At 34.3% G+C, this 13490-nt stretch overlaps 2 protein-coding genes across 6 annotated transcripts; one reads left to right on the forward strand and one right to left on the reverse strand.

The window, feature by feature from the left end:
* Positions 1 to 1584: 1584 nt before the first annotated feature.
* ATCRT1 (RING/U-box superfamily protein) lies at positions 1585 to 4096 on the forward strand. Of its 5 annotated transcripts, XM_086446425.1 has the most exons (3): positions 1630 to 1723; positions 2042 to 2067; positions 2804 to 4096. In XM_086446425.1, exon 3 carries the CDS (start codon positions 2838 to 2840, stop codon positions 3906 to 3908), a length of 1071 nt encoding a protein of 356 aa, XP_086302551.1. In that variant the 5' UTR covers positions 1630 to 1723; positions 2042 to 2067; positions 2804 to 2837; the 3' UTR covers positions 3909 to 4096. The 5 variants fall into 5 exon arrangements, with proteins under 5 accessions (XP_086302550.1, XP_086302554.1, XP_086302551.1 ...); XM_086446424.1 differs by lacking the exon at positions 2042 to 2067 and having other exon boundaries at positions 1585 to 1723; XM_086446428.1 differs by lacking the exon at positions 2042 to 2067 and having other exon boundaries at positions 1628 to 1723; positions 2810 to 4096.
* Positions 4097 to 5243: 1147 nt separating this feature from the next.
* LOC147400651 (pyruvate kinase, cytosolic isozyme) lies at positions 5244 to 9367 on the reverse strand. The gene is made up of 3 exons (XM_086446429.1): positions 9059 to 9367; positions 6968 to 7429; positions 5244 to 6255 (listed from the first exon to the last, which is right to left on the reverse strand). Exons 1-3 carry the CDS (start codon positions 9287 to 9289, stop codon positions 5443 to 5445), a joined length of 1506 nt encoding a protein of 501 aa, XP_086302555.1. The 5' UTR covers positions 9290 to 9367; the 3' UTR covers positions 5244 to 5442.
* Between the last annotated feature and the right edge of the window lie 4123 nt (positions 9368 to 13490).

Raw genomic sequence — 13490 nt, forward strand, 5'->3', positions numbered from 1 at the left:
GAGAAGATATTCCTAGAGATTTCTTTAAAATATATCTATAGAAAATTACGTTGATCCCTAAGAAATCTGTAAAGTTTTTTGTTCATAGAAAATTATTTATATAAATGGGTGGTGTTTGGACACCATAAAGAGAACCAAACATTCTGCCAAACATTTTTTTCAATGTAAGAGTTAGAGGTTTTGGAATTGGCTGATTTTTTGTAAGGATGATCCTATTCCAAAACTTCTAACCCCATCAAAAGTGATTTACAAAAAAAAGTGGATGGTCCACAATTCTTTAACTTGTAAATTAGGGTTAAAAGTTTCGAAATGAGCTGATATTTGGTGAGGATGATCTCTTTACCATAGATTGGGGTGGCATTAGCAAAAGTTGGTGTGGCAATAGTAGCTCTCTATAAGAAAGCCCTTGATTTTTCTTCCCAACATGAGCCATCTCTAACTTGTAGGTAAAAGGTTCTACCTTCATCTTAAAACCTTAAGATTCTATCTACTTCGACCTTCAAACCTTAAGAACAGGATAAATTTTTTTGGAAAAATAGAAGTCAAGGGAATTTTAGGTAGAAAAATTAAGGGCTTCCTACAAGTGACTAAGACAAATGTTGAGGAAGATGAGGTTCAATAGATTAAAATTAGCTTATCATAGAGGTTTAAGAGCTTGGAGATGATGGATTTTGTGGGTGTATAATTATGTTGATGATGTGACAATAGGATAGGCCCACGTGGTCACTAATGCATGAAGAAAGTGGGTCAGATGGATACGTGTAGTATATTAAAAGTTAGTATAATTCATTCTACAGATGAGTGATTCCAACTGAGACCCCCACATGTCAATTCCCTTGCGTTCAGAATAGGACCCAACCATAGTGACACATAGCAGTGTCAAACCACTTGGTTAAAAATGGTCGAAAGATCTTCATTGTTAAGGAAAGTTATAAAAATGGCAAGACGTAATTGCGAATCTTGAGAAAAGAATTCCTAGTTTGATTAGGTTTCTAATTACAATCATATTCCCAAATTAAGATTATAATTATAAAAAAAATAAAAAATAAGAAGGAAACATAATTATTCATGTAAGTAAAAGGATGAAAGACAGAAAAACCTAATTGCCTAAAGAATAGGGATCAATTATAATATTTTCAAAAGTTACCAAAAAAGATTGAAACTCTCTTCATCTATAAATACAAGAGAAATTATATTGTAGAAGACATTTTTTACAATTTTATTCTTTGATAACTTGATCGTCAGAGGGTCTTAATCTGGAAAATTTTTTAAATTTGAGATTTTTTACAAGAACTAGAGGGAGATCATCATCAAAATTCGATTTTGGGGTGAGGTAATCTTTTCTACCCATAGATTTTAAAAGAAAAATAAAATGATTTTTTTTCAAGAGGTTAAAGATGAGGGCATTTAAGTCATTTTTAATTAGTCTATAACAGTTGACCTTTGTCAAGGAAAATGTCAGCCATTTGAAAACATTGGTGGTATCTCAAATATTCACCAAAACATAGAGTGGCATCTCTAAATCACTGTCTTTTTTAAGCTATAAAGGCATCCAAACAGTTATTTATTATTTATTAAAATAAAATAATAATAAATATATATATTTATATTTTAAAAAAAAGGACATGAAAGAGTAGAAAACGCGTTGGTGGTGGTTCTTGTCTGCATCTTCCATTCTTCTTCCACAACCACAATTCTAAGGCTTCAAATCTCCATTTCTAAGGTAAAGATTCAAACTTTTTTTTACAGCATCAATCTTTCACTTAAATTCCACGATACCCATTTCTGATTTTTGCCATTTTTTTATTAAAATTCCGTGTCAACGTGTTCTTATATTAATTGCATTAAAAAATGGTAGTTTTGATCTTCCTTCTGGATTCTTCTATTCTTCTATGATTGATCAATCATGCATTTAAACCTCTCTTTTATGGTGCCTTCATTTCCTTAAAAAAAGCCCCAATTTTGTTCTCCAATCTCTGTTGGATTTCCTGCTTAATTTCATTTTTGATTGGTAATTTCGTTGTGGGGTTATAATTTTCAGGTCTCAGCTTGATTCTCTGTTTATGGGTAGGAATTCTAACTTGGGTTTTATTTTAATTAGTGAAAATTTTCATTTTTTTTTTTTCTTTTGTTGATGATCAATCTGTTGAACTTTATGAGATTTCTTCCTGTCGAGTTAAAGTTGTTACCAAATTGAAGAAATTTCCTTTTGCCCACCCCTCCCCCTCTTAGGTGATTTGTTTGTCGACTCTCAATTTGGAAATCAGAAAAATATCCCTTAATTTTTATTTTCTCTGTTGAACTTTACCTGAACTTGTTCTAGGTTTTTGTTGTTATGTTTTTTTTTGGTCTGATGGATTGTGTGATCTTAGGATTTTGATCTTGATTCCTTGATTGGGTGTTTATTGTTCTGGACTGGATTGGAACATGTGGTTTTAATGAGGGATTTATGGATGTTGGGTTTGTGATATTTGGAAGAATTCTTACCTATTTTCTGTTTTTCTGAGGTGGGATTGTTTGTTTGGTTGTCAAAGTTATAGAGAGAGATCCCTTATTTTTATTTTTCAATAGTGATCTCTGAACTTGTTCTAGTTTTTTGTTTTTTTAATGATTTTCTGTTTGATGGATTGTGTGATCTTAGGATTTTGATATTGATTCCTTTATTGGGTGTTCCTTGTTCTAGATTCGTTTGGAAAACATGGTGTTAACGAGGGATTTATGTATGTTGGGTTTGTGAAATTTGTAAGAATTCTATCCTATTTTTTGTTTTTCTGAGATACAATTGTTGGTTTGGTTGTTAAAGTTGCAGGAGAGAGAGAAGAACAAAGAGTGTAGAGATGGGTGAAGCTTTGGTTGCTAGGTACTGGTGTCATATGTGCTCACAAATGGTGAATCCAGTGATGGAGGCAGAAATCAAATGCCCATTTTGCGAAAGTGGGTTCGTCGAAGAAATGGATAGCAGGAGAGACCCATCCGAAACCGATCTAGGATCTGATCGAGCGCTCTCTCTTTGGGCGCCAATATTACTTGGTATGATGGGTGGTGGTGGTCCTCGGAGACGGCGAAGATTAAGAAGACGATCAGAATCTGAAGAAGACGAAGAAGAAGAAACAAGAGGAGGAGAATCGGAGCAAGAGAGGGACATTGACTCGATTCTCCGAAGGAGAAGAAGAAACTCCGCTGCCATCCTACACTTGCTTCAGAGTCTTCGTGGTGCTGGGGTCTTGTCCGAACACGAGAACACTGAAAGTGAGAGAGAAGGAGATCAAGATCGAGACCGAGTTATCCTGATCAATCCTTTCAACCAGGCCGTTATCGTTCAAGGATCCTCCTTTGAATCGAACCAAACCCAAAATCAGAATCAAAACATTACTGGGTCTTTGGGTGATTACCTCATTGGACCTGGTTTGGACTTATTGCTACAACATTTGGCCGAGAATGATCCAAACAGATACGGGACCCCACCAACAAAGAAAGAAGCGGTTGAAGCAATGCCAACGGTGACGATCAAGGAGAATTTGCAGTGTTCGGTATGTTTGGATGATTTTGAGATTGGTGGAGAAGCCAGAGAGATGCCATGTAAGCATAAATTTCATAATGGGTGCATTCTTCCATGGCTTGAGCTTCATAGTTCTTGTCCAGTTTGTAGGTTTCAAATGCCATCCAATGATGGATCGAAGGGTAACGAAGATGGGTCCGGAAATAGTGGTGATAGAGTGGAGAGTAATGAAGGTAGTGGTGGTGGAGAGAGAGGTGGAGAAGGGGAAGATGGGCATGGGAGAAGGAATTGGCTTCCAATTCCATGGCCTTTCAATGGGTTGTTTTCGTTATCGGGATCTCAGAGTGGTAATTCTTCCTCATCATCACCACCATCGTCAGGAAGTACTTATCGTACAGATGAGAATTGAAGATACAAATTTACCATCCATCCATCTTCCTTGGATTTTGTTGCATTTTGTTATCCTTTGTACAGGTTTTTATTTACTGAATTGGGATCCTGGAAGAACCATGTTGCCTTTTTGTTCATTTTCAAGAAATTATGTGCTTTGTTTGAACAATCACTAGAATCTGATCTCTCTCTTGATTTGTTTTGTTATTTCTTCTATGTGGATGGGTCTTGATTTGGGTCAACAGTTGTATATTTTTTTTCAAATTTTAATGAATCATCAAATAGCAGAGAAGGGGTGGACAGATTCCTCTTCTTTGAAATTTGGGTAGATGAAGAAATGCAGTTATTTGAAGTTTGAAAAATGTATTTGACATGTTACCTCTTCAAATTTTCAAGTTCAAACTAAAGAATTTGAGTACATTAAGACATCATTAAAAATTAAAAATATTCAAAGGTCAAATATATACATTGAGATGTTTTAGACAATACGAAAGTCTAAATGGAATCTTATGACTTGTAACGTAAGAGATGTTTACAGAGTAAGCTTTGGATAAGTTTTTTGATGTTTTATAACCTTTTAATTAGTTTGGAGTTGGACATCCCCACTTCATGTGTTTTTAACAAGTTATAAAGACTGGTGGATTCTTTTGTGCTGGAAAACCTCACCTCAGCAACATAATCAAGAAATGTGAGATAATTATGTTTCTCCATCCAATTTTATATCTAATAATGTACCTCAATATGATCTATATGCCATTTTTCTTTAAATTAAGACTAATTCAATCTTTTCATTGCACATGACCAAACCATCTCAATCATCTATTGATCTTCTGCACTAAATCTTCAATCATTTTGTTTCTTGATTGTCTAACATTCAACTTCATAATGTAAGCCGATGCTGTTGGCATCATATGAGAAAATTTTCTTTTCTTTTCTTTTCTTTTGACTGGAATGCATTGATTTTAGTCCTTCAAAAGTATACCTCGACAGCATCTTTTCAATCTCTACATTCTTGATATCAAAGTTACGATAAAAAATAATTGATTGCTTTAGGTCATTTCCTAGCCATCAATTTTTTTTTATATAATTCTCAGAGAATTAGGAGACATACTGCTACCATACATAAAAAAATTTCATCTCCTCTATTGTGGTTTCGTAAGCAGTCTTGGCCAAGCCATTTCGACATTTGACTCGTTAACCATGAAGAAAGTCATTAAGGCTCAGATAGCATGCAATAGTAAAGGAGACATTTGGCTCGTTATGGGCTCAAATAAACTATTTAACCATGAAGAAAGCCATTAAGGCTCACATAGCATACAATGGTAGAGGAAACAATTTGCAAGGGAATCAGATTCCCAAACAACAAAACATTTCAAAATTGAGGTTCTACCTCAGCAAAAATTTGTTGGCCTCCTATATAGAGTTTTTCAGAGAACGTAAACAAATCAAACTTGAATTCCAATCAAAACTTCAAAATCTGCAAATTCCTGTGAACAAAACTTAACACAGCAAAATTGTAGTTAGTACCCACAAAAATGTGTCCAACTTCATCATCACTTCACAGTCAGGATTTTGATTACAGAAGCAGACCCATCTCGGTGGAGCGCTACAACCGAATCTCCAGGCTTGCAAAGTCCTTTCATCTTGGCATGTTGAAGAGAAAACTCTAGTGCCTCTTCTGTTGCTTCTGTGTGAGATGCCTTTGCAGAACCAGCGCTCAAAACAGGAATTAGTCCTCGAAAAATAAGACTATGCCTCGCTGGAGCTTCATCGCTGCATGACCAATCAAAGGAATCTGTCTTTATCTCAGGAACCACAACAGACAAGATCGGTATAGCTGGCCTGTACTTAGCCACCAACTTGGCTGTGCTTCCACCTCTAGTCAAGACCAAAATGAGAGCAGCTTTAGCCGAGTTGGCTGTCCTCACCGCTGATGAAGCCAAGCTCTCTAACGGGCTCATGGGCACTGGTGCGGACTCCATGATCCCTTTAAAGACAGCTCCGTAATCAAGGGTGGACTCTGCTTCTTTGCAAATCTTGGCCATTGTTTGAACAGCGAGTTCAGGGTAAGCACCTGCGGCTGTTTCCCCACTGAGCATCACACAGTCCGAGCCATCAAGTACCGCGTTAGCTACATCGGTGGCTTCGGCTCGGGTGGGGCGTGGAGATTTGATCATCGATTCCAACATTTGGGTTGCGGTAACAACGGGTTTTCCTTGGATATTGCACTTGTAGATCATTACCTTCTGTGCTAGAAATATCTTCTCGATTGGGATTTCCATTCCCAAGTCACCTCGTGCCACCATAAATGCATCTGAGTTTGCAAGGATATCATCAAAATTAGCCACGCCTTCTTGATTTTCAACCTGCAAAGCACCATTCAAAAAAAAAAAAAATTAGAACTCTGAAGTGTGGTTGTGTAACGCCCCCACCCTTGACCAGGAAACAATATTAGAGCCGGGGACAGCTCTAATGTTAGGTGGGAGTGTTGTCACTCCCTTGCCAGTGCGCTACTGGTTAGACCCATAGGCGATCACTCAAGTGTGGCCGGGCTCATGGTTGCAGGGTGGAATAGCATGGTGGAGGGTGAAGTTGTCCCACATAATCCAGGGAACGTTCGAGATTCTGGCCTATAAGTACTCCAACTCCCTTATCTTGTAACAATGCATTTTAAAGCCGTGAGGGGAAACCCAAAATAGACAATATTATTACTTGTTCAAGGGTGGGGGTGTTACATTTTGCTTGTTCAACAAACCTACATTTTATAATTGTAAGAAGCATTATTATAGCTCCGATGAAGGGTGGGTGAAGAGAGTAAACTGTTAGCGGCCAGAAATCAATCTGATCTGATGACTACAACTGTCTAGTTTAATGGGATCTTTCGTGTTTCTGAACCTCCTTTGCTCTATCTTCTCAATACAAAAGAATATCATTGATTGTCATGTGATTAGGTCTATTCTTGCCTAGATCTCTTAGAGAATACTTGTTGAATTGGGAATTCAAGTCTAAGCCATGAGTGGAAATATCTCCTTGAATTTATAATGCCATTCCATGGGAGCAATGTGAGTATTTACTTACCTTTGACATGAGAAGGATCGTCTTTGCATGACTCCCCAAAAGCTTGCGGACCTCCAAGAGGTCCGAACCCTTTCGAACGAAGGATAGAGCAATCATGTCAATCTTATTGGGTATTCCCCATTGTAAGATATCTTCTTTGTCTTTCTCTGTTAGAGTTGGGAGGTCTACAATAACCCCTGGAAGATTTACATTCTTTCTCTCACCAAGAAGAGAAGAGTTCTCGCAACGGCAGCGAACCAAACCTAACTCCTTGTCACAACTCAGCACGGTTAGTGTGATTGTGCCATCAGCACAGAGTATAACACTTTCCGGCTTGACATCCTCGGCTAATTTTTTGTAGCTCATGCAGATCATCTTCTCATCACCCTTTATGGAATAATCAGTGGAGATGGTAATCTCTTGACCCTTCTCGAGAAGGATGGGCTTGCCATCTTTCAAAAACCCAGTTCGAATCTCTGGACCCTGCAATATTTCAGATAACATAAGATGAGATAGGAATTGATGGAAAAAAATCAAAACATCTCCTCTGTTTTTGGATTCAATCAATTTACAAACTCAAAAACGTTTGAATTACATGTGAACTCAGACTGAAATTCACGTCAATTTATTGGGATCATTAGTACCTTATTGCATAAAAGGATAAAATTCAGTATTTTAGAACCAAAACTAGTCTAGAACTACGTAAACTTATTAAACTTAAAAAACTCAATCAATCATTCTAGGTAATTGAAGCAGAAATTAGACCTATATAGACCTCTGTATTCTGGGTATGTGAGAAGGCAATTTACCTGTCGGGCCTAAGAACCATAATCAATCTTTATGAACATCTTAACAATGAAACATGTGATATCTGGTGTACAATTCTAAAGAATGAAAAAAAAAAATCGTTAAAAAAAGAGAGTAGTAAAACCAAAAGGACTTCATACAAATGCAAACTGCTAAAGTTGTGTCATTGTTTACACCTCCAAGCGAATAACCAATCCATGATTTTCTTTCATACTCATTTATTTAGATACTTTTCAAAAATAACATTGGGCACAAAATGGCAATTGACTCATATCCCCACTTTATATGATTATTGTCCATTTGAGTTTTCATCCAAAAAACTTCTAATAATCACAAAGTATCACCAAAAAAACAAACAAACAAACAATCAAAAAGAAAGAAGCAAGATTTGTTAAGACTGAAGTGGAACTTATGTTTCATAAAAATTTGGTTGAATCGAGGATCAATAATTTGCTTATTTTAGGAGTTTTTTTTTTTTCCTCCAAAATAAAGGTTGAATAGCATATATTAACATCTACTTGGATCACACAATTTTTGCACCAAAACATCAAAAGAAATGTCTTTCCCCTTGTGTAAAATGGAGATCCAAACAGACACCAAAAAGCATTCTCCCCTAGCAGAAGAATAACAACCATTAACAACGGTTTACATATAAAGGAAACAAAATCAAGAATCGAAGAAAAAAATTAAAATGGGAAGGTCATATTTGGAGATCGTTCAATCTTCCTTTTCTTTTTTCTTTTTTCACAAATTTGCAGAGAACCCATAACATTAGAAACCAAATCAAATCAGTACACAACAAATGAAACATAGAAGCAGAAATTAAGGACCTATTAATTTTGATAATCCAGATTGGATTTTGAAAGGAATAAAAAAAAAAAGGAACAATTTTGATTGCCAGTTCTGGTGAAAAAACATAAAGAAAGAAATAAATATGGTTTTTTACAAGAAGCCAAGAACATTAAGCAAAAAAATATGCTTTTTTCTGCAATATTTCAATCCTTAAGAACAAAACCAAAAAGAACCCATAAAAATAAAACCAATACATATCAAAGCAACAAGAAGAACTATGAAAAACACTGCAACGGTAACCTATATATCAAAAATGGATCAATGAAGCAAAATATTTCAAAGGGAACGTCTGGATCACCAAAAAAACATTTGTTTTCGGCACGACGGAAGATTTTTTTTCACTTTATATATAATCTTGGAAGATCAAACAGATCCAAATCATAGAAAGACAGAATCCACAACCCAGAATGAAGAAACTCAATAAAAGTGAAAAACAAGAAGAACCCTTTGTACCTTAGTATCTAACATGACAGCACAAAGGATCCCGGTGTTCTCCATGGCTGTATGGAGATTGTCTAGGGTTTCTTGGTGGTAAGAGTGGGATCCGTGCGAGAAGTTGAAGCGTGCAACGTTCATCCCTGCTATCAAAAGCTTCTCGATCATCTCCACAGACCTTGATGCGGGTCCTAATGTGCAGACGATCTTGGTTTTGGGTCTTTTCTCTGATCCTCCTTCGACCGCCATTAGAGAGAGAGAGAGAGAGAGAGACGACAGGGTTTCTTGTATTATTTGTTTGTTTGGTTCTTCGAAGTTAATATATATAACGGAGTTGCAGAGCGTCCCAAACGTCCCAAAGACTTGTACAACAAGCCGCTATAGGTATTAGATCTCTGCACTGGCAGAGGAGAGAACACGTCTCTTTTTCGTTTTCCATTTTTAGGGTTGGGGCTGAAAATGGATCGGAATTCAATCACTTCGGATCTAGATCAATGTTTTGGATTCTATTAAGGTTTTGACCCAATATCTTATTGGATCTGATCCGGATCAATCATGTTCCGATCCGATAATATGTTAGAAATTATATACATTATATTATATATTTGTTGAGATTATGAAGTTTATATAAAATCAAATTGGGATCGATCCAGACTCGATCTGATTGTTAATGAATCGGATGTGGATATTAATATTAAGTTCCAATAAAAACCTGGTCTGATAACAATTCGATCCAATGCTTATTGGATTAGTCCCAAATTCGATGCAATCCTTATTGGATTGGTACCAAATCAACCCCGATCTGATCTGAGCCCAATCCATTGATAGTCCTATTTAGGATAAATTACACTTTGACACCATGTGGTTTGTCATAATTTCATGTTGACCCCTAACATTTTGACCCCCACTTATTATTATTTTTATTTAGAAAATAAATTTTAAAACTAAAAAAAAAATGTGGTCATCTAAGTATCCACACATTCAAATGTGTAACCTGTTTTTCACAGGGATATTTTTATTTCCAAGAAAGAATAATATCTTAAAAAGGATAGAATGATCTTTATACAAAGTTAAAAAAATGTTATTTTTTAACTATTTGATTGATGTCAAGTACACTGAATGGGGGTAAATGAGACCATGAGATAACTATAGGCATGGTAAGTGCAATTGTCAAAATGTTAGGGGATCGACATAGAATTATGCCAAATCATAAGGGGTAAAATTGTAATTAACCTTTTTTTTTTTTTGTTAGTTTTAAAAAAATGTTGAATAGGCTTCCTTCAACCCTGCGGTAACGTGGCAATTGGCAGGAACCGTAGATTTTTTTTCGAGATACAAGACAAAAAAATGTATGATTCTCTATCCATTACCACATCTATATAATGTTGAGCGCAATGTCAAAGGAAGTCAAGTTAGAACGACTAAAAAGATGGGTAAACTCAGAGATATGCTCTAGATTTTGGTGAAGATTTGAGATAGGAAAAATCCTAAAGTGATTGCACAAGACATTGCGTTATATATTGAACTGGTGTGGAGGATTGCATAGAATCATAGATAATTTCCTTGAGATACGAATGAAAATGGGTGAAAATTTGATTTTCCTGAAAAAATATTTTTTCTTAAAAATAAGAATTTTAGATGTATGATTACAAATTTTCCTTGAAATTTAATTTCCTACCAACACGATTTACCACTTTAGGAATAAAAATGTTTGTCCAACCCAACCAATTGAAAATTGATTTCTCACCTAATAGTATTCTCTCACAATTACTTCTACTTAGGAGTGTCAATGGGTACCCATTTAATTGAAATCGAACCAAAACCCAAATAGAAAACCTTGGTTTTTATTCCTTATTTTATTAGAACCGATTAAAGTCAAGTCTAAAATGGAATTGAACTCATAGGAACCAAAATCAATATGTTCTAAAACATTATTACTTGTAAAGAAAATGAATTTTAATTTAAAAATAAAAATAAAAACATTAATTCATAGCTACAGTGGAACAAATTATAATTAAATTGACTTTGTACAAAATATGTTAATTTTTTCAAGGACAAAAAAAACTTTATAATAATTTGAAAAAAAAATTCATGTTTGATTCATGAGAATTAAAACTAACGAGACCCCATGTTTCTTAATAGTTCTGATTCTTCTTGTTTTAGAATCGAAATCAAAATCAACAAAAATTGTAATAAAAAAAAATATAATGATTATGATTGTAATTAGCTTAAGAAATGAATTGAAAATGACTCATTACACATGTAATCCTACCTTCAAAGTAAAATAAAAATAAAAAATCATAATTTTGAAACCCGACTTGACTGAGATGTCCATCTCAAATCAGTTCAATGACTCATGAGTCAATCAAAATAAGTAAAACAAAAATATAATATATATATATAATCGAATAATCGAACAGACTCAATACAAATTTTAAAAGATTAATGCTAGAGTGACCTTAGTGATAAACACACGAGAAGCATCTTGACGTGGTAGCGTACGCATGCCCATTGATGCATTTTCTTCGAGATACAAGTAAAATGCAATTACGAATATGCGCGTGCCACCACATTAAGATGTCTTCCACTGAAATTATTCTACCATAACTCATTTTAAAATTAAATTAAAAATTAAATTTTTTTAATATTTATTATTATATTTAGTTGTAATCAAAATGTTCATTTCTACTATGGAAGAGATTGAAAACGCATGAGAGAGAGATCTTTTTATTTAAAAAGTCAAGCTTTGGTCAAAAGTTAAAATCATGAGCAATAGTCAAATATTCACGAAACCAGGAGCGCCATGTCTAAACTAACGGTGAAAAAGCTGATCTTAGGTTGTCTCTGTTGGCGCTACTTGATTCGCTCTCTGAGAAATGATTCCCTACTTCCTATAGTATATTTAAAAACTAGCTTCATGAGATATTATTACCACATTAATGGTCAAAGTCCATGGTGATGACGACACTTGTGAGGACACACTCTGACGTGGATTTTAGGGGAAAAAAAAAAAGTTTTTCATTTAAGAATTTAGGCTTCTCCTCTCCTCAGTCCGAGCAGAAAATTTGTTTAATTAAACAAAGAATATATTCTTCAAATAAATAATAGAAGCTTCCTCAAATTTTGTTGTATTGTGGGGTGACAACGCTACCTATGATGCTCTCACCACCATCAACAACTTTTATAGTTCAACTTTAAGACAATGGGACCCATTAGATTTGACATCCACGTGGCATAACACGATTTCCTTGTTAGACCATGGTTTTAAAATTCGGTTTCCCGTCTTGTCTTGTTCATGCTAGATATTGAGTCATTTCGGATGAATTTTCTAATACGTTTGAGATATCTCATTCAAAAATAATAAAAAATATTGTGAAATTATTAATCTCGTCCAAAATATTGATTTGTATGTTCGTTTCATCTGTGCCTGATACTGAGACAACTTGGACAATACCTCTCGAATGAATTTTGAAATCATGTGTTAGATTGGTTGTGTGTGACATGGATCCTATTAATGAATAATGATTTTCTAACTCAAAAATTTTCACTCGATCTGTACTCGATTGACGGGGTATCCGAAACCGATTTATTTTTATATTATACATGATTTTAAAAATAAAATAAAAATTAATTAATTCTTCAATTTTTCATATAAACTAAATATTGGAATTTAAAATGTGTCATCTCTTCTTAAAATTTGTAAAAAAAGATGAATTTTAATTTTTGAAAATAAAAAATCATTAAAATCATACTTTTAGTGAAATAAATTATTATTAAATTGATACTTTGTGGACAATATGTTATTATTTTAGAAGGATTTTTTTTTATATAATGATTTTGAGCCAGAATTGACCCACTGACATTCGTATCACTCACGTTTCTCTGGTTATAATAGTAAATATAATTCGGTTATGTCCAATCCAGGTTTTCCCAAATTTTTAGGAGAAATATAATAGAAATTAAACATCTCGCAAAAGAAAATTATCTATTAGTTTAGTATTTTTTGTAAAAATGGATTACTCCTAGTATTCAAAAAAAAAAAAAAATTCATTAGTTTCTATATCGTCATACTCTATCAATTTTTTAAGTCTTTTAATTTTTTTAATTATATTAAGGATCTTATTCTAAAATAAATATTGTTAATATTTTAATTGTCTTAATACGATAAGATTATTTATAAAAATCATCAATGAAGATTATGAAGTATCTTGTCTCGACAAATTAGTTCTTTCTTATAATTTGAAGTGTGTGGAGCTTAATGTATCTAAGGACAAACACTTTGGTTGTATGAGAATCTCTCAATAACATTCATTTTCTTGTCATCCACAAGTGAAAAGGTCTAAAATCATTTTTATGCATAATAAATATGCTGAGAGACCCCTATGTTTGTCCACTACTCTTTGGATCCACTAAGTATTTGTACCTCAATTGTCATTAAATACACTTTGAA

The sequence above is a fragment of the Akebia trifoliata genome, chromosome 6 (assembly GCF_017979445.1).
Source record: "Akebia trifoliata isolate Shusen 1 chromosome 6, ASM1797944v1, whole genome shotgun sequence".
Classification (NCBI taxonomy): Eukaryota; Viridiplantae; Streptophyta; class Magnoliopsida; order Ranunculales; family Lardizabalaceae; genus Akebia; species Akebia trifoliata.

Coding starts and splice junctions, on each gene's coding strand:
- LOC147400651 (XM_086446429.1), bottom strand. CDS start 9,289: ATGGCGGTCGAAGGAGGATCAGAGAAAAGACCCAAAACCAAGATCGTC. Junction 7,430..9,058: donor CTGTCATGTTAGATACTAAG/GTACAAAGGGTT, acceptor GAAATATTGCAG/GGTCCAGAGATTCGAACTGG. Junction 6,256..6,967: donor CGATCCTTCTCATGTCAAAG/GTAAGTAAATAC, acceptor GGTGCTTTGCAG/GTTGAAAATCAAGAAGGCGT.
- ATCRT1 (XM_086446424.1), top strand. CDS start 2,838: ATGGGTGAAGCTTTGGTTGCTAGGTACTGGTGTCATATGTGCTCACAA.